General features: G+C 26.6%; 2 protein-coding genes across 7 annotated transcripts in view; both read right to left on the reverse strand.

Annotated features, from left to right (window-relative positions):
* Positions 1 to 887: 887 nt before the first annotated feature.
* LOC101241551 (mitochondria-eating protein) lies at positions 888 to 9,869 on the reverse strand. Of its 3 annotated transcripts, none has more exons than XM_065793311.1 (6): positions 6,232 to 6,370; positions 5,471 to 5,674; positions 4,673 to 4,844; positions 1,825 to 2,041; positions 1,494 to 1,673; positions 888 to 1,358 (listed from the first exon to the last, which is right to left on the reverse strand). In XM_065793311.1, the coding sequence occupies exons 2-6, from the start codon at positions 5,655 to 5,657 to the stop codon at positions 1,074 to 1,076; spliced, it is 1,041 nt and encodes a 346-aa protein (XP_065649383.1). In that variant the 5' UTR covers positions 5,658 to 5,674; positions 6,232 to 6,370; the 3' UTR covers positions 888 to 1,073. The 3 variants fall into 3 exon arrangements, with proteins under 3 accessions (XP_065649383.1, XP_065649385.1, XP_065649384.1); XM_065793312.1 differs by lacking the exon at positions 6,232 to 6,370 and adding an exon at positions 9,753 to 9,869 and having other exon boundaries at positions 944 to 1,358; XM_065793313.1 differs by lacking the exons at positions 5,471 to 5,674; positions 6,232 to 6,370 and adding an exon at positions 5,183 to 5,320.
* Positions 9,870 to 9,894: 25 nt separating this feature from the next.
* The window catches only part of LOC101241796 (mini-chromosome maintenance complex-binding protein), a 62,816-nt gene continuing 46,979 nt past the window's right edge, over positions 9,895 to 25,731 (reverse strand). For all 4 annotated transcript variants that reach the window (XM_065793310.1, XM_065793309.1, XM_065793308.1 and 1 more), the window contains 8 exons: positions 23,743 to 23,857; positions 22,256 to 22,364; positions 22,115 to 22,171; positions 20,400 to 20,494; positions 16,341 to 16,379; positions 15,366 to 15,509; positions 14,274 to 14,362; positions 9,895 to 10,179 (listed from right to left, as the gene is read on the reverse strand). In XM_065793310.1, coding sequence (XP_065649382.1) covers positions 10,089 to 10,179; positions 14,274 to 14,362; positions 15,366 to 15,509; positions 16,341 to 16,379; positions 20,400 to 20,494; positions 22,115 to 22,171; positions 22,256 to 22,364; positions 23,743 to 23,857 — 739 coding nt within the window. In that variant the 3' untranslated portion in view covers positions 9,895 to 10,088. The remainder of the gene's footprint in view (positions 10,180 to 14,273; positions 14,363 to 15,365; positions 15,510 to 16,340; positions 16,380 to 20,399; positions 20,495 to 22,114; positions 22,172 to 22,255; positions 22,365 to 23,742; positions 23,858 to 25,731) is intronic.

Below are 25,731 nucleotides of genomic sequence, written 5' to 3' on the forward strand. Positions count from 1 at the left end.
GTTTTGTTAATCTGTCTACAAATAGTCACTCTATAGAGTTGTTTGACCAAGAATTCTTTAACTCATGTTTTTTACTATATTAATATTGTTTTTAACTTATTTTTACCTTATTATTTTTATACCTATTTCTTATAACTGCTTCATGAGTTATGCAAAACCAAAATCCAACATTGATTGTATATCATCTACAATATAAATTGTTTACCAAGTTTTTAAATTCTGTTTTAACAAAACAAAAAAAAAATTTAAGAAAATTTTTTAAAGCATAAGCAGAAGTAGTTGTTTAAAAACAAAAATTTCATTTATTTCATTTAGTAAGTAATAAATCGTCTAAGATAAGATTTTTGTAAAAAATTTCTATTTTTATAAAAATATCATTTTCGAAAAAGGTCAACTAATTCGCCTTAACTACTTTGAGTATGTCGATTTTTATTTAACATCTAAAATAAACATTAACAATTATATTGGCTTTCCAAGTCGTACATGATATATTAATTCCAACACTTGATTTAAATTCAAGTTGTCATGCATTGACAATAACATAGTCACCAACTAACTGTGCGCTTTGTACTAACTTAAATTAAATTAATAAAAGATAATTTCTTGTTTTGTAAAACACTAATTTATTTAACGATATATTTAAGTTAAGTAAATAATATTAATTTAAATGTATTAAGGTTATTTACAAGTCTCTATTTCAAATCAACAGGTTCTCAAACTTAAATCAATTAAAGAAGTCCTTTAACTCTTTTCTCAGAAACGCTTTCAGTGTATTCACATGCGTTTGCATGCAGAAACGTAAGTTTTTTGAAAAAATGTGGCTTTAATGAAGATCTCATTCTCAAAATAAATAAATAAAATATAAAGTTAAAATAAAGTAGAAAAACTCAAAATAAACGTTGAACGTCCCTAGGATTGTCGCTTTTGTATAACAAAGTATAAATTCAAATACATCTGGGCGTATACGTATACGCTCACAGTTATAACATTGCTGTAGTTATATATTTACATAAATATTTTATTGAAAAATATTATAAGAATCTTGACTCAAGAAATTAAATGTGCGAAAGAAGTTATGTCCATACGACGCCTTTATACAAAATACTTTTATTGTTAGAATCAACCAAACATGGCCAAACGTACATTTTGATTTTATTACTTTTTTCCGAGGAAGAGTGAAAACGGGCGTGCATTTCAGGAACGAATTTTTCTTGACTGTGTTCTAACTCCATTGGCGGAAATTGATTAACCATTGCCCATGCAATACGACAACAGTCAGCCGTATACAAAGCAATGCCCGGAAGCTTTGATAAACTAGGAAATTCTGGTAAAAGCTGCGCTAGTTGCTCCTGGACGTCCTAGTTAAATAAATAATAAATATGTTGCTAGCAAGAACATCAGGTTTAACCAAATTACAAAAACGTCTTTAAATAGAACGTCAAATAAGTCGATGACGATTGAAACAATTAAAAAGCATTAAAATCTAATTTTACCTCGACAATCGGCTCCACGTTAAAAGTCTGCGTAGTTGATTGAAAATAAGTATTTAAAAAATTAACAACCTCGCCGTATGAATCTTTCTCGTTACCTGTATACTTTTCAGGAATTCCAAGCAACCGGCGAATATTTAGTTTAAGTTGATTGAGATAGTCGTAAGCAACTTTGTATGAAGCCTAAAATCCCATTTTGTAAAATTATTTTTGTTCTAGGAATATTTGTATACGATTATTTATAAATAAAATTATTTCATATAAATTCATTTAAAAGTGTAAAAAAGTAAGGTAAATTTAAAAACAATATTCATTGAACATAAATGCAATTTACCACCATGATACCGTACAAGACCTTTTGCTTCATTTCTTGATGTTTACCGTATTTTGAAAGTCCAGCTATCTTATCTAAATCGTCAATTGCATCAATTCGACCTTGGGTATAAAGAATATCGTATTTTTCTACAATTTGTGAAGGTCGCGTAGCACCTTGACATAAATTCTCAAATCGGCCATTTGATTCAATTTGTTTCTGAAGATCTTGAGCTTTTCTAATAAAGCGGAAATAAAGTAAAGAACAATAAAATAAGTTTTCACATTATAAAATCTTTGGTACATTATTTGTTAAATAAATACAATATCAACAGTAAGCAATATTTTTATTTTATATTGAACTTTACTGCTTAGATAAAAATGAGAATAGTTTAATTAACTATAATAATTAATTATGATTAAATTGTAATTAACCCTAATTCTGACATTTCTAACCTTGTGACTTTGAAATTTAAAAATTTATTAAATATTTGGCTGCAAAGATATTTAAACCGTATCCGTCTTTGAATTGGAGTTGTTTAAATGTTACTTTGACGTAAAACATCAGTTTGTCCATAATTTTAGATAAATTTTAGTAATTAGAATGCAAAAGCTAAAAATAAACTTTGTTTGAATTCGAATGATTGTTCTTTTCAAAACTTTTTTAAAATCAAACCAAAACAAAGATTAACTCGAGGTTACTCGAAAACCGACGTACTAATTATGCTATTTGATAAGATAGGAGATGAGTAAAATAAATATGTTAAATACATTTAAAATCTCTCTGCGCATTCAAAGATTCTTAAAGAAAAACTTTAGCTATTTTAGCACTATTTTAATAAATACCTTGTAATATGTTGTGCTTAATTAAATAATAATTTTAAAGCATAAAAAAAAAAATGTTTTAATTTATTTATTGGCCATTTCTTTGACTGCCACCATATCTAATAAATTTGCTAAATACTAAATATTAATAACACCTTAGTTGCGTGCCTGTTGAATTTTTATTAGGAGAAACTAAAAATTTTTTTGATTAAGAACAGACAACGTTAATGTATTATTAAATAAATAGTATTATTTTAAGTTTATATAATATTATTATTATAAAAAAATAGCGGGACTTTGACAATTTTTTAATTTTTCGTTAACATAATTAACTAATGGTTATACTGAGTTACTTCTGAAGTTGTTGTTAATTTCACTATAAAGCTAGATTACCAAGTTAGAAAATATTTTGTATAGCTGTCTTGGCAAGTTCTAAGTTGACGACATAAATGATGCTAATTGTTGCCAAAGATAAGATAAAAAAAATTAATTTATTTCTAAATTATTAAAAGAGTGCATTGAAGCATAGATATTTTTATTAGTGTAAAAAACACAAACAGCAAAAATGAAAGTTTAGCCCCAAGGTGACCTGCACTAATTTCTTTGTGACTTTCGTTCACAAGTAACTTCGGCAGTCTACAATTACGTTTAGGGATCGTCCATAATGTACGCTCGGAGGGGAAGAGGGGGTCTGCAAATGGCGTATATGTGATGGGAGGGCAGTGGATTGATTTTAAAAGAAAGGAGACACTAAATTAAAAAAAAATATCATAAAATGTTGAATAAATAGGTTAAAAGTAGGTACTTTTAGGGAGGTGTAGGTACTTTTAGGGAGGTGTAGGTACTTTTAGGGAGGTGTAGGTACTTTTAGGGAGGTGGCGGGTACTCAAAGAAGCGTATTGCAAAATGCAGGGGGGGGGGGTGGACGAAAAAAAGGCGTACGTACTTTATGGACAACCCCTTACAAAATCATATTTAAAAATATTTTTTTTTATTAATGTAGTTAAAAAGAAATTTTTGATTAACGTTCCGTTAAGTTTAACGCCTAAGAATACCCTGTTTGGTGTCAAATTAATTAAAAAATATATATATAACGTTCTTTAATACTTAAACTTGACTGTCTCTTTGGTAACTTTAAATATAAACAAAATTAAGTAATGATTTTTATCGAATAAAAATTTTCAATGAAAAAATATTGTTTTACGTGCTTATAATTGAATAATATTGTTTAAGATTACATTTTTTGAACAAAAAGATATTTGACCGGACATGATCAATAGTCAAATAGTAAATATAAATTTTTTATAACCTACGATGCAATTAATGAATGATTAACCAATTAAATTAATCGAACAATTTAAAGTTTGATGCTTAATAAACCTAAAAAAGGTAAACGCTTATTATGGTTATACCCTAAATAAAACCTATATAAAAATAATAATAAAATGCTTTCGCCGGGTTGGAAAAACTGCCAATATTTCATAAAACTAGGAAAAGACGGTTTAAAAACAATATGAAGAACGTTTTAAAAATCCTTGGTTTATGCAAAACTGTCAGTCTTAAAAAAATAATGCTTTGTCAGTATGTTTGTTTTATGATAATAATTCATTGCCTGCATATGAGTTTGCAAGTAGAAAAAAATTTGTAATAAAAATCAATTCAATAAAGTTCATCTGGTCACGTGACCGGGGCAAGAGAAGGAAACTATTCATAGGCAATAACCGAAACAGCAGTATATTTTTCGAAACACAAAAAAGAAACATGCGCTTAAAATTATGTTAACAATATTTAAAAAAACTAATTGTTGTTTTAATATATAAGATGTAAACACAGTTTTGTTTCCACTAACTTAAGTGTTAAGAGTTAACTCATGTTGAGTTGTTATGTGAAAAGCCATTTTCCCCCGTTTTTCCTTATCGCTATAAAGAAAATTTGGTACGGGTAAACTTTTAATAAAAAAGTGTCTGTCAAAAAATTTATAAACTATATATTATTAATATAAATTATATAAAACTATTTTAGTAGCTATGGTGTAAAGTTTATACCTATCGTTTGCCTCCCTTTCCTTTAATCTCATTGCAGTTATGGTATCTTCTGCAAATGCTAGTTGCTCTTGCAGACTCATAATGGCTCTCTTCATTCTTTCCATCTCCATCAATATTTCGTTGCTTGCATTACCGTTCACCATGGACGACGGGCGTCGCGAACGCGACGGTACTAAAAGTTTGCATAACTAAGAAAATCACAAAGCTAAAGCTTTCTTTCGTTTAATTTAAATAAAACGATGTTAAATGGATTTTGCTTAAGTTACAACCTTAAGTTTATTTAGTCTTTAAAAATGTTTAGAAATGTTTATACATGTTTAGATAACATTTATATCATTTAAAATGTTTATAAATTTATATTGTTTACAAATTGTATCCTTAATTTAGTTTGTTTGTAAACTTAAATGTTTCAGTTTTATCGTCAAGAACTTTGCATGAATAAAATTTGAAAATCCTTGATAAGCTATTATTACATCACTAAGTTTTAAATTTCATATTAGATTTACAAACCTGAGTTTATCATTCCATCAATCATACTTTTATTTAATTTGCGCAAACATGATAACCTCCATAAGAATATTTTATTTATTATAGTTATTTAAAAGACAATTTTTAATCTTGTCATATACGTCAGTTTTTTAACATAGTTCAAATTTATTTAGCTTATTCTTTTAAAGCACAATAGAAATTGTTGATAATACAAATTTATCGTTCTTTTTAAACACAATAGAATTCTTTTTTAAAAATTTTGTAAATCCAAAAACATATGTAATCCTTGGATATAATAAATCTACTTACAAGCGGTTGTAGTCAGGCTTCCTCGGGCCTGTTGTTGCATCATAGTTTGTCTATCGATTGTATACTGTTGCGCCCTCATTAAAGAAGGGTCATTTAAATTAGCAACCGAACCACTTCGAGTTTGCGTAAAACGACCAGCTTGAGGTTGGGATCGGACGCGAAGTCGGCTGTCATCTGGATATTGCATTGTTCTAGACTTTTTTTCTATAATAAATAATAAAGTTACATTACTTAACGATTTAGTTGCATATAAATATTATCTTTTCAATTTTGTATCCTCTTAATATAAAGGTAAATTTTTAAGCGTGAGTATTTTTTGGGGCGCCGTAAAAATAGCTTGCCTGAATATCTGCGATATTCCGATACTGCATATAAATTTTTTTATGAGTAGTAGTTTATAAAATTTTATATAGCTGAAGTGCTAAGGATTGGGATTGTTATAATATTTTGTATTTTTTATACCCCGTAGAATAATTTTTTTATTTGGATTTTTATATAATTTTTTTTTTTCTTAATTTAAAAGTGTACACAGGTTTTTCTTTAATAAAAATGTAATAAAAAAACTGAAAACTTACACTTCAAATGATAATATAAGCAGAAAAGGACTCAAGGAAGATACGAATTTATCATTCGTATCTTCCTTGAGATTCGATCTTTTCATAGAGTTATTTTCATTTAGAAAATTATAATAAATATTCATTAAGATTTTATTTTATAAACTATAAAATATAATCGATTTAACGCTTTTAATAAAAATTTACCTTGATACACAAAATCTCCGACAAAAATTTAAAACAACGTGAAGGTAAGTTACTGTGTTTTATAATATTTACAAAAAAAAACTCGGCATAAACTGCATAATTATTTATTATTAACAAGAAAACTTAAAATGATTACGTAACAAGTGCTAGTGAATGTGCTCAGGAAAACATGTTGTATAGTTGTCCGCTACGTAAACAAATAAAATTTAATTAATATTACGAAGCGAACTAAACTTCCGTTAAGTAAATATAAAATTATAAGAAGGCGTTAGACGTTTTTTGAATAATAAAAATACCTAAAATACTAATAAAATAAAAATACTAAAAATATTTAAAGGTTTTTGCTCAATTTAAAACAAGTTGCGGAAAGTAGGCAAAGGTTTAGATGTTTTAAACAAGAATACTGAACTAATTTACAACTTTTGTTTTATTTATTTCTTGTTTAAAGTAAATTTCGTAAGTAAATTTAGGTCAACTTCTTATTTCTAAAACGTTATGCGAATTTTTAAATTTAATGTAATTTTACGAAATAGTTAATACTCGTAAATAATATTAGTGTCAATATTAGTTTACGTCACGGTCAACATTTTAATAAATCTCGAGTTGTGAGTTGTCGATTGGAAACTGTTTAATAAAAAATTAATTTTATTAAATTCGACGTACAGTAATAAATAATAGCGCATCATGCTAACTCCTTTTAAAACCTTAAAAACTTTTTGCAGATCATGCCTTGATAACTAAACTTGTTGCAAGTTTTATTAAAAATATGAAAAACTTATCTGGGAAAAGTGACAGTGCACCGAATGATTGTAAACTCTGACTAAACCTCAGCATTGTTAAAAACTGCTATTGTTAAAAAATATTCGGATATTTTGTGAAATAATTTCAAGTTTTTAAACAATTTTTCAATAGATTTACATTTTTTCCCTTAGTGTTCATTAGGGATGCAACGATACGAAATTCATTTATTACGATATTCAATACAAATACTTAGATACTTGGGGTTTGATAATTTTGCTGGTGTTTTTAAAAAAATGAGTCATTAGTGAGAGTATCAACACTCGACTTAGAGTCATCAACACTCAACTTAGAGTCATCAACACATCAACATTAGAGTCATCAACACTCGACTGGTACTTAAAAAGAACACTCGAGAAAGTACATAAGTTTAATACTAAATAACAAAAAAAAAAAAGAGTAAAAAAAAGTTCGATAACTGGCATACAATGGGAATAATATTTTACAAAGCATAAAACAACGCAATTTTTTATATTATTATTTACTTTTTATTAAGTCTGTCCGACTAAATTTTGGTAACTTTATGTATATTAAGATTGCAATTTAAAAATTTTAACAGATTGGCATGTTCTAATTTAATTAATGAATTCTCTGTATAAATTATATGTTCTGATAAGATAAAACCACATTCTGCTGGTACACTTGTAGCTGGAATTCCGTAAATTCGTTTTGTAGTTCTACTTAAAAATGGAAGCGTGACCTTTTTATTTGCCCAGTTAATTGAGACGAATTTCCTTTGTACCCAAGTACTACTCATACGCTGCTGGCGGGATTCGATACTACGACTCTGCTACGGACTTTATCGAAATCGCAACAAACTACTTATAGTTGTTAGTTTTTTTTTAATGAAAGACAAGGTAGAAATAAACTCGTGTTAATACCTAGGTGAAAGTCATATAACGACTAGGTAGCTTCATTGCAAATAATATAAAACCTTTTCTTCTTTTTTTTTGATTGCCAACAATAATTGTAACAAAAACATCAAACTATTACAAAAAACTTTCAATGATTTTTTTTAGCAAAATGCTATTTTTCATCCTTAGTATTAAAGTAAAAAATAATCGAATAATAATAATCGAATAATAATAATAATCGAACTTTGTAATATTAAAAGAAAAAATTAAACTTTGAATAATGCGTTGTTCTTGCAACATAACACAGATAGCTTTGAAGCTAAAATGTTGCAAAAATGCTAAATATAGCAGCATTTTGCAAACATATATTAGCTTCAAAGCTAATAACATCTTAACAAAATTCCTGTAAAATTTCGACTAGATATGTTAAATGCTGTCATTAGTTAGCCACTAGCCAGATTAAGCTCGCATTATTTGTGGCTGAATGGCAGTCATAAAGTCACTAACACATAAAAGTGATATTATGTAGCAAGCAACCAAACTGGTTTTTCACATCGATATTATAGGTATTTTTTTTTATTTATATAACGCTTTTATTCTTAAAGTTAACAAGGCTAGAAGTTTTTTATTTTATTCTTCAAGTTAACAAGGCTTGATTAAGTCTATACGAGTCTGATTTTAATTTTTGAACTAATGACATTTTATTAATTGTAAGCGGTTAATTGTAGCTCTAAACTACTTGGTAAAAAAATTTGCTTTTTTATTCTCTCCGAAATATGTTGGTATTATATTAACTTTAAAGGTTGTAAACTTTTAGCCTTGTACTATCAAAAACTAGAAACAAAATTTTGTAAAACTAACATTAGCTATAAAATGCTTTATCTTTTGCAGAGTAAATAAGTGAAGAAAAAAGCAACTACTTATAATAGCCATGCGTTAAAACTAGCTATATAACTTAAGTTGAAACAACTGGTATAGTATGTAAACTTATCCTTACAAATTTCTTTATATTAAATTACAATATTTCTAGGTGTTATATATACCCTCGTTATTCAAAGTAATATAAAAAAACCGTTAAAAAAACAAACAAATAATAAAACTTCAATGTAATGTGTTCTTGCGTCTTAAATAAGAAAAATAAAGATTTCTAAAGCACGTAAAACTGATTTTATATAGCTAGCTATATAAAATCAGTTTTACGTGCTTTAGATGCTTTCTTAACCTATTTTATTTGTGTAAAAACTTCATATGAAACCTGAAGCCAAGAGTTTTTCATTATGCCCTTCTGGTATGGAAAACATAAAAAAGAAGTTTAAACGCCAATGAGTGAAGGAAAGAACAATCTTAGATAGTATACATTTATAAGGGTTCCAACTCTATATTGTAGAATAAGGATTTAGGTTGTTTTTTTTATATATATAGACACGTATATTTAAATATATTATTATATTACTGCTTTCTAATAAAAAGCAGTAAATACTTAATAGAAGTTAAACATATTTTTATACAAAATAGTAAAATAATAACATTTTTGAAAATCAAAAAAAAAAATTTAAAACCTTTAGAAAAAAAATTATTTTAAATCTTTGGGAAAAAAAACTATTTGTAAAATACTTTAGTAAATATTCAAGATCTTTATCCTTTATAACTAAAAATTAATAATCCAATTAAAACTGTTCATGTCGTATATTATATTTTTATATTTATTGTTTCCCAGTAATACTCTTCGCCTAAAAAAACAATAACAAATACTTTGCTTTCCTTTGAAGCGTTTACGAAACATAAGCGAGAAATGAAAAAAATATATTTATGTACTTGTTTGAGTTTTTAAAAAAAGATATAAATATTTATAGATACATACTTACTTACATTTCAATTTGGTTCAATTAACTAGAAGTAAACAAAATAAAAACCAAACTTTGCTAAAATATTCATACGAAAATCCCCCATATTGTGCACTGATAATCATAACAGTTTCAAAATTATTATTCGCTCAAAATAAAACAAGTAATTAATAACGATGATGGTTTTTTTAAAGAAATTAAAACTTAACATTCCATCAAAACCACTACAATTAAACGCTTTGACGTTTTGTTTTGTTTACAATCTTTAAGATGTTAAAAAGTGTAAACACTAAGTTATTTAATATTCCAATAAAAACTTGCGGTTACTTCTGACCGTTTTATTGAAAGTATTGATAAACCATTAACGATTTCTTCGACCCATGTCTAATTCTTTGCTTTTAATCCAGAGTGAAGAAGAAAGCTTTGTCTGTCCATAGCTTAGAGACATGTATCTAAAAAAAACATGATTACAACATATAAAGTAAACGAGGGCATTAAGACCACTTTTTCATATACTTTCAGATCTTTCTGAAAGATCTTCTAAAATAAATGAGTATTATAAATATCTAGACTATTATTATATGTTGTCCTAGTAGCAGACAACATATTTGTATACGAAGTTAAACACTTTATTCTAAACAAAAAAATTTTCATATTGTGTCAAGACTGCTAAGAAATTAAAAGAAAAGGACGAGGGAGTGTGTGAGAGGGGAGAGGAGAGCAATAAGAACAATTATCCCAAAAAGACTCCGGATTTAATTCACTATTTTTTCCTGCTCTCTAGTGTCCAGGAGCTATAAAAATGTCGAGTAACTTATTATCTGCGCACTGTTAGCAAAAATCCCAAGTAACTGCCAAGTCAGTTTCCGAGAAAACCGCCATTTACCTGTAAAAGCTTATGATTATAGGATTTCAAAAATGTAAAAATTTAAATCATCTGCCTACATCAGAGAAAAAAAAAAGCTTTGAAATATTCCTTTATTGCACATATATGGGAAATGATAGCATCTCAAAAGTTTTGAATTTTACCATATTTATCAACAATTAAACGTTTTAATATAAATAAAATAGATTCCATTATTTTTTTCAACTTAAAAGTTAGACAATCAAGCAGAAGTAAAATCCGTGAAGCATTTTTTAGGCTCTGGTAAAAAAAGCAATAACGCGTTTTTTTACCGGAGCCGTTTTTTTTTTACCAGCAAATCAGATTTGATGATACAAGAGATCCCCACGACATTTGTGAAACATGTACGTTTGAAAAAATGTTATGAAGGTCACCAAGTTTAAAAGGATTAATCTTAAAACACTCACAAGAGAAAACCCTGCTTGATCTGCTGCATTGGCCGTCTAAAATTGACACTAAAAGTTTTGAAACCACAAAAACAGAAGAAAAAATGTTTGTCCCAGATTGGTAAAGGACTACCATATCAATGCTCAACTGGACAGTTTACAGAGAACTTAAGATCTAAACGATAAAATTGCAGAGCAGGTTGCATCATCAACAATCACAAAAAAAAAGGAGCTTTTCCTCATAAAACCATTCCACTTTAAGAAGAGTGGACAAACATTTTCCATAATTCCAGGTAACAAGATATGTTATCTTGTTTATCTTAGAAGAGTATTGATTAAGATGCTTATCTTATAAGAGTATTGTTTAAAAATCAATACTCTAATAATAAGATAATAAGTTTTTTGCTAACAGTTCGCAATAAGTTTTTTGCTAACAGTGTGCAATAAGAAAAAAATTTATGAAATTTAATGGTTTAGAATCTAGGAGTCCTAAAGTCCTTTACTGCCATTATACTATCGCCATTATAACAGCCATCATAATTTATACTCCATATTTGTTTAAAATTGATTGTTCCTCCACCCTAAGTCTTAATTTTTTTCTAAAAGTAGTCCATAAACTTCTTTACATTAGCTTCTTTACATTTTGGAAGCCTTTGGATACCAAAAACTAGGAAGAAATAATCATTTTGCGACTTTCAAAACCAGAGACTTTTTGGAACTCTGCATCCTTGATTTAAAGTATATTTTTTAATTAAGGTTTAGCAAAATTTCTATTACTTTAACTTATAAATCTTTTTTTTTTTTGTAATTGCATTGGACATTGTATAGAATTTCAAAACTTTTTTGACAATGCCTGAAATTGTTCTATCTTAAACATAAAAAAATCATGTGGAAGCTCATGAAGACTGATAACAGTTACAACAAACAGGGAGCACTAAGCACCAATAAGTTTGTATTATTACAGAAACTTAGAGTAATTGTCACACTTCCACTTTATAACTGAACTAAAATATCATTTAATTCAGTTATCATAACACATTTTATATGATACTAAATGTCACAAACATCAGGACACAACAATTGATCACCTCTATCTTCATGGACATCATACATAAGACAATCAATGTAATCATCACCATATCGACTGTATCGACATTTTTATTTCTAGCCAATCTTCTTTTTTTTGTTTTTTTCTTAAATGTTTGTTTTAAACATGCTTCAGATGTTAAACTTTCACCATAGCAAAACCTAATAACACAAGGAGATCTTACACAATATGAGTTTTCTCCAGATTTGGACTGCAACTGTTTTGGAAAAAAAATCTTTGATTGAGGAGCTTTCTGAAGATGGTATAGAAATGGCTACTGATGAAGCAAATGATATTGATGGCGAGAGAAGCAGTGTTAACACAAGTGTTTTGAAGGCTAGACATTAAATATGATCTTATAAGAAGAGTAGTGGAGAATGTGGGTTTCGTTATTGGTTTTATTGGTAACTGAAAACACTAATGAAAAATGCCTGTGTCAATGGCATCTTTGTTAAAAGAAAAAATAGCAGTTTCCTGAAAACTACTTTTCATTTGTTCTACAGTAAAGAAATTCTGAAAAAGAGACAAAGTAGCTTTGGGAAATGCATTTTCAATATTGGTCCATTGTACATTTTTACAAATTTCAGGAGCAATCCTTGCCATTTGCTTTTACAGATTGAAAAAGTGATGTATCTAGAAGTTGAAGAAAATGGGTAAAATGAACAAAAATCTGTGGGAGGATGACTTTATTTTTTTTCTCAAATCAATAAGAGGGGAGCTAACATGTTGCCATAATGTATAAGTACTTAGACGCAGTTTGCAAGATGACTTGTGTAGTTTATAAATATCTTTTGAAACCATTCTAAAAAATGAGGGAGCCTCATTTTTTGGAATGGTTTTCAGACCTATTAGGTCTGAAAACCATTCCAAAACAAATCTATTAGGGCCGCCTATAACCAAGTTCATATATACAAATAGTTTCCTTTATAAATAACATATGGTGGCAATACTTGCTCGCTAGTAAAGCAAAATTTACAGTAATTTGTTTACCACCTGAGCCAACAATGCTTTATGACACTTTTGCAGTACCTCTTTTTACTAACACAATTTGTGCCTTTGGGTCAGTGATAAAATCCTCATCTATCAGAGTTAATTATTTGACTAGGCACGTTTATAATTCCTGCATCCTTTAAAGTTTTTTTAAATAAATTAAGCCAGATTCTGATGGATGCCTGATTAATAGAAATCACGAAAAATAGACCTTTATCATGTAAAAATTATACATTTTCATTTTACACAATAAAATAAAGTAAATAAGTTTGGAATTAAAATTGAGTAAGTATAGAAATATAAAAAAAAATAAAAAAAAATCATTATTTAGAAAAGAGAGCACTTTTTACTAAGACTTTGAGAATGATGCAATGTTGTTAAAACTTTGAGAATGATGCAATGGTGTTAAAACTTTGAGAATGATGCAATGGTGTTAAAACAATAATCTTCTGCGCAGGTGCACAGTGGGCCACATTTACTGGACAAAAATAGTTAATGCATGGACAAAATTAATAACACATATTATTAATAACATATAGAAGATTTAAGGACCATTTTTGTACTAAACACTAAATTGAGAATTGTAGTTCTGACAGCAATTTTAATTTTGATTTCTGGTTGAAATGGATACCTTGTTTTGCAACTAGATACTTTTCTTAGTTACATTGGGGTAAATAGATTTCCAAATAATTTTTCATCTAATTTTCAACCCACCTTTGAATAACAATTAAACATTTAGGTAACTGTAAAAACGTTGCGACTAAGTAACTTTGTAAAACTAATTAAAATTTAAATAGTAAATCTCTTTTTAAGCATAATAAACAATATATATATAGAAAGCTAAACAAACGAACTTTTCAATAAGTTTTTAACACAATCATCATTTAACACCACTCACATCATTTAACAACAAGAAATGGAAAGTGCGTAAAATAATTGTTTTTATAAATAATAACTAAAACATAAATTCCAAAATAAAACTCATTTAATGTATAATAAGAATACTTTTGATCAAAAGACTTGTATTTACTTAGCTTAATACTTATACAAATTTTACAATCGAAATGTTAACACTGCTTTATTTTACAACTAAATTTAAAGAAGTATATTTTTTTGTAAAGATTTCTTGAGATTTTTAACTTTGTAAAGTGATTGGTAACTTAAATTAAAAAATGCTACCTTGCAGTTGTTAATAGCAAATAGAATGAATCAGCATTGACAGATTTTGCATCTTGCTTTCTCATTTCGACAAAATCATCTTCTAAAGCCTAAATAAAATATACTTTTTAACAACAAAAAAATTACATTAGTATTACATCATTCTAATTGATGATGTTGATATAAGCCTAGTCTTTGAAACAGAAAAATCTAAACTACAGAAATATTTGTATTTATTTATAAATCTCTCTGTCTCTCTCTCTCTCTCTCTCTCTCTATATATATATATATGTAAATATATATAAATATATATATATATATATATATATATATATATATATATATATATATATATATATATATATATATATATATATATATATAGGTTTTTTCGCTAGTGACAACAAACCAATGTTTGATAAATGTTAAAAATTATGAAATTTGATCAATGACAAACTTTCTCTGAAATTTCTAAAATTAACTATAATACATTACAAAACATTTAAAATAACAGTAAGAATGCTACTTTATAGAGAAGTAAGATGTGTATTAGATAGAATATATAGGGCAGATGAAGGTACTTATTGCCTTGATGAAGGTACTTAGGATGAAGGAAACCTTGATTTGATATAAAATCAATAATAATAAAAATAAAAAAATCAACTAATGAGAAACCTCATTTTTCTTGTAAAGTTTCACTTTAAAATATAATTTGATTATACTCAAATGCCCAGAAATGCGAAATGCAATACCATGACTGTGAGAGTCTTGGAGGATTGGAAAAAAACCCAGCTCTGAACAATCTAAACACTATTTTCTAAGCAATTTGTATTCAATGTTTAAAGCCAGAAGGTAAAAAGAGCTACTTAATTATCTCAATTTGTTGTCAGAAGAGACAGCATTGTGTTTTATGGACTTAAAATCAGCAGCTGCAATTTTTTTTCAATGTCAAACACATATATTATAAAAAGTTAATTTATTACACAAAAAATGAAAAATATATTACCAAAAGCCAGCTATATACATTATATTATCACTTTTGATAAGAATATAACCACCCATCTTTAAGAATGGCATCATTTTTTCAATGACCGCTAATGTATTACACAATACCTTTTGTACTTCTTCAGTTAGCTGATATTCTAAAGACTGGACAGCAGTTAGGTATAAACGAATCTTTTCTAACTGTTGATCTGATAGTTCTTGCACACAGTCCGAATATGAACCATCAGGTTTTAATGGAATATGAATATCACACTAAAAAAACAACAGATTTCTTAATTTGGAATTATTTATCAGAAACTTATCACAAGAATAGATTTCTCAATTTTGACTTACTTATCAGAAACTTACAAGTATATTTGTTATTTATACAAAAAATAAAAATATAAATGTATTTACCTAAGCTCTGTCAAAAAAAAACCAGGTTTAAAATAAGAATAAAATTTTATTAACTTCTTTTAATGATTACAAAGAATATATTAAAAGTTAAAATAAAAAAGTAATAATGAATTTGACCACTTAAAAAATAAAAATATCTTTAATCAAATGCTATTTAGACAAGAGTTAAAAACAAAATCTTTAAGAAAATGTATATGCAAGTAAAATATTTGTTCGTATTTTGATAAAAATTGAAGATTCTTTCATACTTCGATTTTCCTTGAAAAAAGAAGACAACTTGCACTTTGAAGTGTTTATAAATGTACATATTTAGTAGTTTAATGCGATTATTACTTATACATGTTAACTTAACATAATTCTGTTTTAGATGTTGTTAATGTGCAAAAAATGCATTTATTTTATTTACCTCACTAAAGCCATTTCTTTTTGATTTTTATTTGTTATTCTTTTGTATTGGTTATTATAAAAACTTTGTCAATAATTTGTTTTTGTATACATTTTAATAGAATTACTAGTTTTTAATAACTTTAAGTTGGAACTTTGACTTATGCAAGAAAAAAAAAAAAACAACTGAAAATAAAATAAAAAACTGCTTTTTTTTAGTCTAAAAAAACCCTGTGTTTCCAGACAATGGCTAACTCTTTCTTAAAATTTTTTTAAATTTATATTAAATAAAAATAGACTCACATTTAATAGTGATTTTCCTTCTGATAAAACTAACATATTCTAAAATGAAATAAATGAACAACAAATATAATAAAAATATCTTTAAAATCTGTATGAACAATACAATTAAAAAATCGTTATCATTTATCATAATTATTTTGTTAGGGAAAATCTAGGGTCTTTGCTTATAAAATTCCCATGGTAGTGCTCTGTGATAAAGTTCATGAGCACAAAGCAAAGCAACCATCATCATCAAGCTTATTGACCACCAAGCATTTTTACAGTATCAATAAATGAAGTCCAGTTTTAGAACATCAGATTTCTCCAGAGCATCAGATATCTCCATAACATCAGATATCTTCAGAATCAATTTTTATTTACTAATTTAATTGCTATTTTTAATTTTTTTATATTTAAAAGTTAAAATAAAATAAATATTTTTATTTACTTTATTATTTATATTACTATATTTGTTTATTATTATTTTTAGATACAACAAATTATTTGATATTTTTTAATATCTGTATTTCACATTTATTTTTAAAAATATTATAACTGTAATGTAATTTTTACTAAAAAAAAAAAAATAGATTTTTAAAATTACTTTGGTTTAAATTTTTTTTTACTGAAACTTGACATTTTTTTCAAAAAACTTTTTTTATTTAATATAGTTAATAATAATTTATTAACTCAGTTGATAAATAAGTAAATTAATCACAGTTATGAAACTTGCACATAAGAAGTTGCTCCTATAAAAAAAAAGTATATTGTAACAAACAAAACAAAAAGATTATTATATGTTATCTAAATATTAATACTTCAGTTATTATTTAACAATTATCATTTAACATTGTCTTACACCATTTTTAAGTAATTTCTAGATTTTTCTAAAAGCGTTTCCTAATGTTTATGCGGTCTTTCAAGCAAGGTCTGCAAGAATATTAGATCTGATTAACTTTTCTTAGTCTTCAAGGAGAATTGATGTTGTTCTTTTTTTAGTTAATTTGTTTAATTAGTAGTTTTAATAAATGTTTGTTTGTTTTTTGTTATTTACTTTGCTTAGATTATCAAGAACTAAGGAACTAGCTAAATAAGTTTTATTTTATTTTTTAGAGAAATTGGAAAGATTGAAAATCATTATTTTTTGTTATTAGAAGGGTTTAATAAGAAAGAAATTTTTAGACAGTTAAACTGATACTGATTTGATTAAGTTTACTATTCAGTTTTGTATTATATTGGAATTTTATTTTATTTATGTATTTAACATGAAAAACTAAATAAAATAAGACTGCTATTTGTTCACATGTAAGTTTATATTCATAAATGTGAGTATATTTTAGTATATTTTATATTTTTCTGTATTTATATGTATATTTTTACTTAAAAATAATAATAATGAGGAATAGAAAAAATTTAAAAACTCAGCTGGAAGCAGTCAAAAAAAATGATTATGCTTCTCCATGTTTCTTTGCTTAATGTGTTAAGCTTTTTTTATAAAGTTACGTGATTATATATTTTTTAAAAATTGTTAAATTTGTTTTTAAATTGTTTCATCTTTATTATTACTTTAGATTAAAACATACTGACTGACATTGCATCATTTAACTTTAAAAATTTTTTTGTTAGAAAAAGTCTTTTCCTAGTCAAAAAGTCCTATAGGATCCTATAAGAATATTAAAAAATTAAGATTTAAACCCCATTAAATTAAAACACACAAATTAAAAAGTGTTTATAGTTATCAAAGATTTGCCTTTTTTTTGTTGTTGTTTCAAAACCCTATAGGACTTTTTTTAACCCCATAAGAGTTTTTGGCTAGGGTTGTTAAATTTAAAAAACAAAAATGATTTTATTAAATTTTGTTTTACTTTTTTGATAATCATCTAAGTTCATTTCATTATCAGTTTGTATTAATTTTTTGTCGTACTAATTTGAAACTTATATATACAGTTATCTATATAAACTTATAAAAAGATATCGATTTCAATAAATCTTAAGTTAAAATAGATTTTGATTTTAATAAGTATTATCTTGAAATTTTTAATAAAACTGGTTTAATTTTTGTTTACTAATTTTTGACCTCAATGGTAACCATGGTAAACAAGTTGTTAAATTAATGAGTTAAATTGTAGAGGTTTATATATCATATAAAATAATTAAATCATATAAAGTATCTAAAGTAATTGCATTTGATCTTATTTTATTTTTATATTATATTTTAACAAAAAGGGACTTTTTGCATTGAGTTTTCTGTTCTTTTAAATAGTTTAATAAAATTGTTTATAGATTAGAAACATGATAAAATTCAACATTTTGTTTGTATTAACAAAATTACCTTTACCTCTTTTGTTATTGGAATTGTATGGTTTTAATTTTTATTTGATTCAAATTAAATATTATCATTTGTTTTGTTTTTTTTATCTCTTTACAGGTATGTTCTTAAAAATATGTTTTTTACAACATGAGAATAGTATATATTTTTATTTAATTTAATTGTCTTTAATTATTTAATTTAGTTTTCTTTTTTTTAGGCGAGATGAAATTAAACATCTAAAAAATGTATAAAATGTTGCTGACAAGGAAGCATGCATTGTAGCATTAGCAACAGCAAGAAGTAATACTATTCCTGATTATAACTTTATAGAAGAAATGAACCTGATCTGTCAACATTTTGGTGCTCAAAAACTTCCTAGTGAACACATTTTATTTTGTTGCCAAAGAAAAAAATCATTACTTAGCACTATTAAGTGCTAGGTAGTCTTAATTTCTGTTAATTATTGTAAGATGATAATAAGATGATATATAAATTTTTTTCATTTTCTTTCTTTTCAGGTATTGGCCAGCTGTACCTGGTTTTCTTTCTCTGGTACCTGAAATTATAACTGATTTTAAAAAGAACCTAATAACTTAAGTAATGTGGTCTTTTAATGTCATTAACTAAAAGCCGAATAAAAGAGAGCAGAACTAAAAAATACGTAGATTAATTTGTATTTTATTAATTTTTTCAAATATATGGAGTTAAATCGTTATTAATGATTCATTAACTAATAACCATTTTACGGGTTATATACTGTAATGTATATGAATGTTTTATATGCTATGTATATAAATAATAAATAAATATGTATATAAATGTTTTAAAAATAATATAAAGAAGTATGATAATTTTGTAATTTTTATATTTAAAATAAAATGTGTTTATTACTTATTATTATATTATATTAACACATTTTAAGGTAGTTTAGAAATTTAACAACTATTAATAATATTTATTAATATACTATTATTATCTCTTTTACTTAATATTAATGTTTTGAAAACTCTAAAACTCGTACAGTGTTGGTTTACCATGGCAACTATTATATGCAGATGTTGCTTGATTGCAGAGATAAAAAAAGAATTATCGGTAAGATTTCAGTGTTGAAAAATAGAGTGGAAAAAGGGCTCAAACATGAATAAAACTAAAGCTATGCATTATATAGTTAGGAGTGAGCCAATAGAAAATACTGGAAAAAGGCCATGTAGAATGAGTAAAAATTGAAGTAAATAGAAAATACTGGAAAGTGGCCACACATGGGATGTGTAAAATTCTGTAAAAAAGTTAAAAAAAAAAATTAGATATAAGACTTCTTAAGCAAAAAAAGAAAATAATTTGAAATATATCAGAAAATACGCAATTTATGGTTAATACTCATGGTTAATTTACCCAGTATTAAACATATAACATATACAACAACAAAAAATTCACCTCCCCAAGGCCGAGAAGGTCACTACAGCTGAGGAGGCTACTTTAGTAGTGGCTACAACCCTCTCTCAACTCTATAACTTCGAAATACAAACCTTGACGAACAAGTCCACTATGAGGAGAAAAAAGTTGAGGGCTTTACTACCAGGGACGTGGTGGGGATTGAACTCGGGACATCTTGCTTATGAGGTGAGTGCTCTACCACTACACCACTACACTTAAAATGTTTAAAAATTTAAAACAAACATTCAAAAACATATTAATTAGCAAATAAATTTAAAAAAACAACCAGTAAACGTAAACAAATATTTTAAACATTTTTCAACAAAAAAAGTTACCAAATTTGCTTCCATTTCAACCTGTGAAAATTCAAAATCATAATCAAGTCTTTGCCACTGAATAACATTTCCTATTGCTGTCAAATTTCGAATCCCTAATATATATATATATATATATATATATATATATATATATATATATATATATATATATATATATATATATATATATATATATATATATATATATATATATATATATATATAAACTGACAACAAACACTTATTTTCAGTCAACGGTTTTTAAGAGTGTATTTAATGTCATAAAAGGCTTGAAATTATGCATGTGACTTTTTGGAATAACTTTTTGTGAAAGTATTCTTTTATAACTGAACTTTTAAATTGTTTTTTAATAAAATATAAAATAGAATAATAAAAAGCCTAAGAATGGAAAATTTTTTTAATACTAATGTATAAACGTAATTTGTGTTTTGGTTATGTAACAAACTTTTCTTTAGAGTCACATCTATTATTACTGGTGTTTCAAGGATCAACTGTAATAACTAGTATATCCCGTCAGATAAAGAACTTTTTTTTTTAAATTATTCACCTTCTGAAGACCCAGAGGGCCACTACAGTCAAGGAGGCTACTTTTTGTGGTTATAACCCTCTCTCAACTCTATAACTCCGAAACACGAACCTCGACGAACAATGCTGCTGTGCGGAGAAACAAGTTAAGCACGGTACTACCAGGTACGTGGCGGGGATCGAACTCAGACTTCTCGCTTATGAGGCGAGCGCTCTATTACTACCACATATATGTATAGCATATGCTATCCCTATTTATGCTTTACTTGGCTTTTGTGCAAAAATATCTCAATTTGATATATTTCAAAAGCAGTATAAATATTTGTTAAAGTTTTTGCAAAATTTGATATTTTAAAAGCACGGCAAATGCTCAGGAAGTTTATTATGAAATAAAAAAATTAGTTATGTTGTGGGAGAAAAAATGACTAGAAAGATTTCTCTAAAAGCCAGAATGAATAGAAAGATTTCTATAAAAGCCAGAATAAAATTTGCAAAAAAGATCAACTTAGTTAGACAGCAAATGACTAGTCCAAAGTCTTTTTCTCTAATGAATCAAAGTTTATGCTATTCAGTAATTATGGATTATGTATGTCAAACACCCAATAAGAGACAGACTCAGAGTTAATATAATTTACTTATTGTTAAACATAAAGGAGGAGATATTATGGTTTGCGGGTAAATTCAGTTATTTCTAAAAATTTTGCAATTATTTCTAATTAACCATTCAATTTTGCTATTTTTGTGGTTTGTACTTTGAAATTAAAACAACATAAAGCACATTTGGTAAAAATTTCAGCTTATTTCAGAAAAAAACATAAAGCGCATTTGGTAAAAATTTCAACTTACTGTAGAAAATAACGTAAAGCGCATTTGGTAAAAATTTCAAGATATTTCAGAAAATTTGTGAAAAATTATGGATTAAAAACGGAAAAAAAGTTGTTTCTAGACTTTTGCAATTTACTTTATAAGATTTTAAACAATATTAAGTGTCTCTACAGCTTAAAGTGTATCTCTACAGCTTAAAATCTTTGGAAAATCTTTTATTTTTAAAATTAAAAAAAAATAAAAAATAAAAAACACATAGCTCTAAGAAAGATTATAACAAAATAAACTATTGGTAAAAATTAAATTTCATTCAAAATCAATTTCTTTCATCTTCAAATGAGACACAAACAAAAAAATGAAACCTTCAGCATTTAATTTTCCAGGTTGCATTTGTGTTTCATCAATAACCACTTGGGTATCTTTTAAAAAAAATAACATTAAATAGTTTTGAAAAATTGAAATAATGTATTCATAACTTTAAAAAAAATCTTTAATGACCTTACTGCAGGCTAACTGTAGGGCACCATAAACCAATCTATTAGCTTCATAGTCTTTTTTTGGTACAAACTTTTTATTGTTTAAGCTATCTATTGTAAGTGGGAAGTAAGCACTCTGTAATACAAAACATAAAAAGCTTCAAATTTAAAAAAGTAGATTTTTTCTTTTTTATTAATAAAATAACATAACAAAACGAAAAACAACTTTTTTTAAAATAAAAAACCTTACTCAAGCTAAAAAAAAAATTTTAATAAAAATTATTATTCTTTCCAGGCTAAAATTTAATTAGGGTGTAGAAATAAATTTTTTAATCTAGGCCTAAACTTGACTGAACAAATCCTAGTCACAATTGAAGAGTGATTTTTTTAAAGAAACAAAATCATATTTTTATTATTTTGACAAAAATAAAAAGACTAATTATCAGGCAAAGATGATGAACAATTTTTTTACTCATTATAAAATAATTAGATTTGCAACTTTCTCAATAAAGAATGCAATATGAAAAAAATTGTTAATAGCTCCCTTTTAAAATAATGCTCTTCTTTTGCATGTAGGGCTACATAAAACTATAAAACATCAATATTTACTGTAACAAAAACACAGCACACTTTTTCGTAATTTATTTTAACCTTACTACAACCTATTATTATTATTTTTTTTTAAACATCTTCACCTCCTACAAAGCTGCAAGCAACCACTATTAGAGTTGGAAGCTACTGAAAGAGAAAAGATGAAGTTTATAGAGCAAGATAACGATTGACAGATGACTTAAAAGATTGCAAATTATATAAATCAGAAAAACAAAATGAAGGAAGCGAATTCTAAAGAACTGATAACGTTAGCTCTTTAGAGCAGTGCCCATTATAGTATTTCTAGAAAAGAGAAAGAGAAGCAACATTACGACAATGTGATAATAGTTGGAGGTTGGCTCCAAGAGTAAGTCCAACTATGTTTACAATTTGTTTTTGCACCTTATCTAAAAGAGAAAGGACATTATTGTCTGGTTCAGATATGGCCACAGTATTTCATACAAGAAGGGATTTGAGATTTATAGAAATAAAGAATAGAATCAGGAGTAAAAAAGTGGCGAGTACGATAAAGAGATGCAACCTTGGCAGATGCTAATTTTGCAATCAATTTCATATATGGTTTCCAAAAAAGATCAGAAGTAAGAGTTGTTGAAGGAATTAATATCTTAAAAAATTAATATCTTAAAAATTAATATTTAAATATTTAAAATTAATCAACAATTTATAAATATTGAATTTTTAAATATTTATCAATTATTTTCCTGACCATTGACAGTTGAGACGTGAGAAACAGCTGTTATTATTTCATTGCTCCTTCACATTTTAATTAAAACTTGGTATATAATTATTATTTAAATTATGCAATTATAATACCCTATAAAACTATTCAAAGAATAATAGGTTTTTCACATAAATTATATGCGGGAACAATATTAAACTATTAAGCAATTTATTATCAATACCTTTTCTACAATACTTTGAATTGAAGAGTACAGCCTTGTAGTGAAGTTTTCACCAGGACATTTGGTAATATTCATGGAAAACTTGCCGAGACACAAAGTTCCACATCTACCATAACTATGAAAAAAAGCAAAAATTACAACAAAAAATAATAAATAGTTAGCATAATTATCATTTAGAAATAAATAGCAGACTTAAAGCATTACTAAAATTTTTTTAAAACTAAAACTACAAACTACCAATCCTCGGCCTGACAAATCCTTACTGCACCTGAGAAACCAATTTCTATTTTCAAAATTTGTTTATATAATCACATACTCTGCTATTATACTAAATTAAAAATAATAAAAAATGCTGATCTTTTTGACTCTACACATGGGTTTTGCTTGTTTCTCTGTGGTAATGAATATACAAATCTTTCTGTTATCTTTTAATAAAGATACAGTTCTAAAACTTTTTATAGTTCTTAAGCTAGAGAGCAGTAAGGTTTCACAAACTCTGTAGTGAGGCTAATTCCATCAACAGTTGTAAGATATCAGAGTTTTAACAGTGCCATGTTGTGCATAAAAGTTATCCTTGTTAGTCCTTTCGGTGTGCACTGTCTAGGCTAAATAAGAAGTGCTTTGTTACAACTTTGGGTTGATTAACAACTGCATAGCTTAATGCTTAGGGTATCATACACTACCTACAATTGGGTAAAGTTCCCTATTAATTTAAAAAATGAATAAAGTGAAATCTAAAAAATAAACTATCAAAAACATTAAAGAAAAAATATCTTTTTCATCAAACTCTTTATCTATCAAATTCTTGCAAAATTCACCAGACCTATTTCCTCACCAGACTACCTCTTTGTCAGACTAATTGAAATTAGTCTGTTTCATCTTCAGATCTTAGCATTGGTGGCTATTAACCTTTAACTTGAAAAGACTCCAATAATTATATGGTTGGCCTGAGTATATACATACATATCAGTTCACCTATTTGCTATGAAATCAGGTTAGAATTATGTACCACTGACCTGCTGACTCTAAAGCTTAAAATTTGTTCAAAAATCTTTTATTATATTTAAATTTTTTTTTGATCTTTTACTCAGCTAACTTGTAATCAATTTTTTAGACAAACCTAATCACTTAAATTCATTTATTGATTTATGTCTTGTCATCAACCTGGGTCCACAGTTTCACCTTGTCCTCCTTAAGGTAGTTCAGATAATTCTGACTAAAATATTTATTACTTTTATTAAATTGCTTTTACTTTCTTTTTTTATTTTCTTCATTTTTTCAAATGAATCACATTCTAGAGAACAAATGTCACTATACCGTTGGAAGAATCAAGGCAAAAAGGTACTGTCTGATGCTAAGCTTCATTACAACCTTTTTAATGAATCTTAGGTTAAGTTCTAGAAACTTTTCCAAAATCTTTAACAATGTCATTATCAATAGTCTAAAATTCCACCACTGATACACGGGTCTTCATGAGAATTATTTACCTCTTCAAAAGCTAAGCCAAAAAATTTTAAAAAGACTTTTTCTTCTAACTCACTCTTTAATTTAATGACCTCAATTTTCATGTCATCCCAATAAAACAAGTTGATTCATTGCTAGACACTTAAATTACTCATGCTTCTGATGCAAAATTAATTTCTCACTTGATATTCCAGTTTCCAACTCTTTATCAGTATCTTACTATTTAACATTTAATTTTTCTGACTGCTAGAAAATGGTACATGTTTCCAATTTTTAAAAACTCCGGAGATCACTCTGATCCCTTTAACAATTGAAAAACTATTGTCTTCTTACTATTGTTAGCAAACTCTTTAATTTCAACAAATTTCTAATATATCTTCACCAGAATTATGGATGTTGACTCCATAAACCCTTTTAATGCATTTGAATAAGATCTTTATGTCTCCTTATCTATGAAGTCCCATCATGCATTAGCCTTGATTGCTGATCCAAGTTTCTAGTCGCCCTGTGTAGAGGCTGCATGCA

This window comes from Hydra vulgaris, chromosome 03 (assembly GCF_038396675.1).
Source record: "Hydra vulgaris chromosome 03, alternate assembly HydraT2T_AEP".
NCBI lineage: Eukaryota > Metazoa > Cnidaria > Hydrozoa > Anthoathecata > Hydridae > Hydra > Hydra vulgaris.

Bases quoted from the DNA above. Each gene is read 5' to 3' on its own strand.
- LOC101241551 (XM_065793311.1), bottom strand. From the start codon at position 5,657: ATGCAATATCCAGATGACAGCCGACTTCGCGTCCGATCCCAACCTCAA. The intron at 4,845-5,470 runs GTAAGTAGATTT...GCAAACTTTTAG, and splicing joins AAGCCTGACTACAACCGCTT to TACCGTCGCGTTCGCGACGC. The intron at 1,359-1,493 runs GTAAAATTAGAT...TTATTTAACTAG, and splicing joins ACGTGGAGCCGATTGTCGAG to GACGTCCAGGAGCAACTAGC.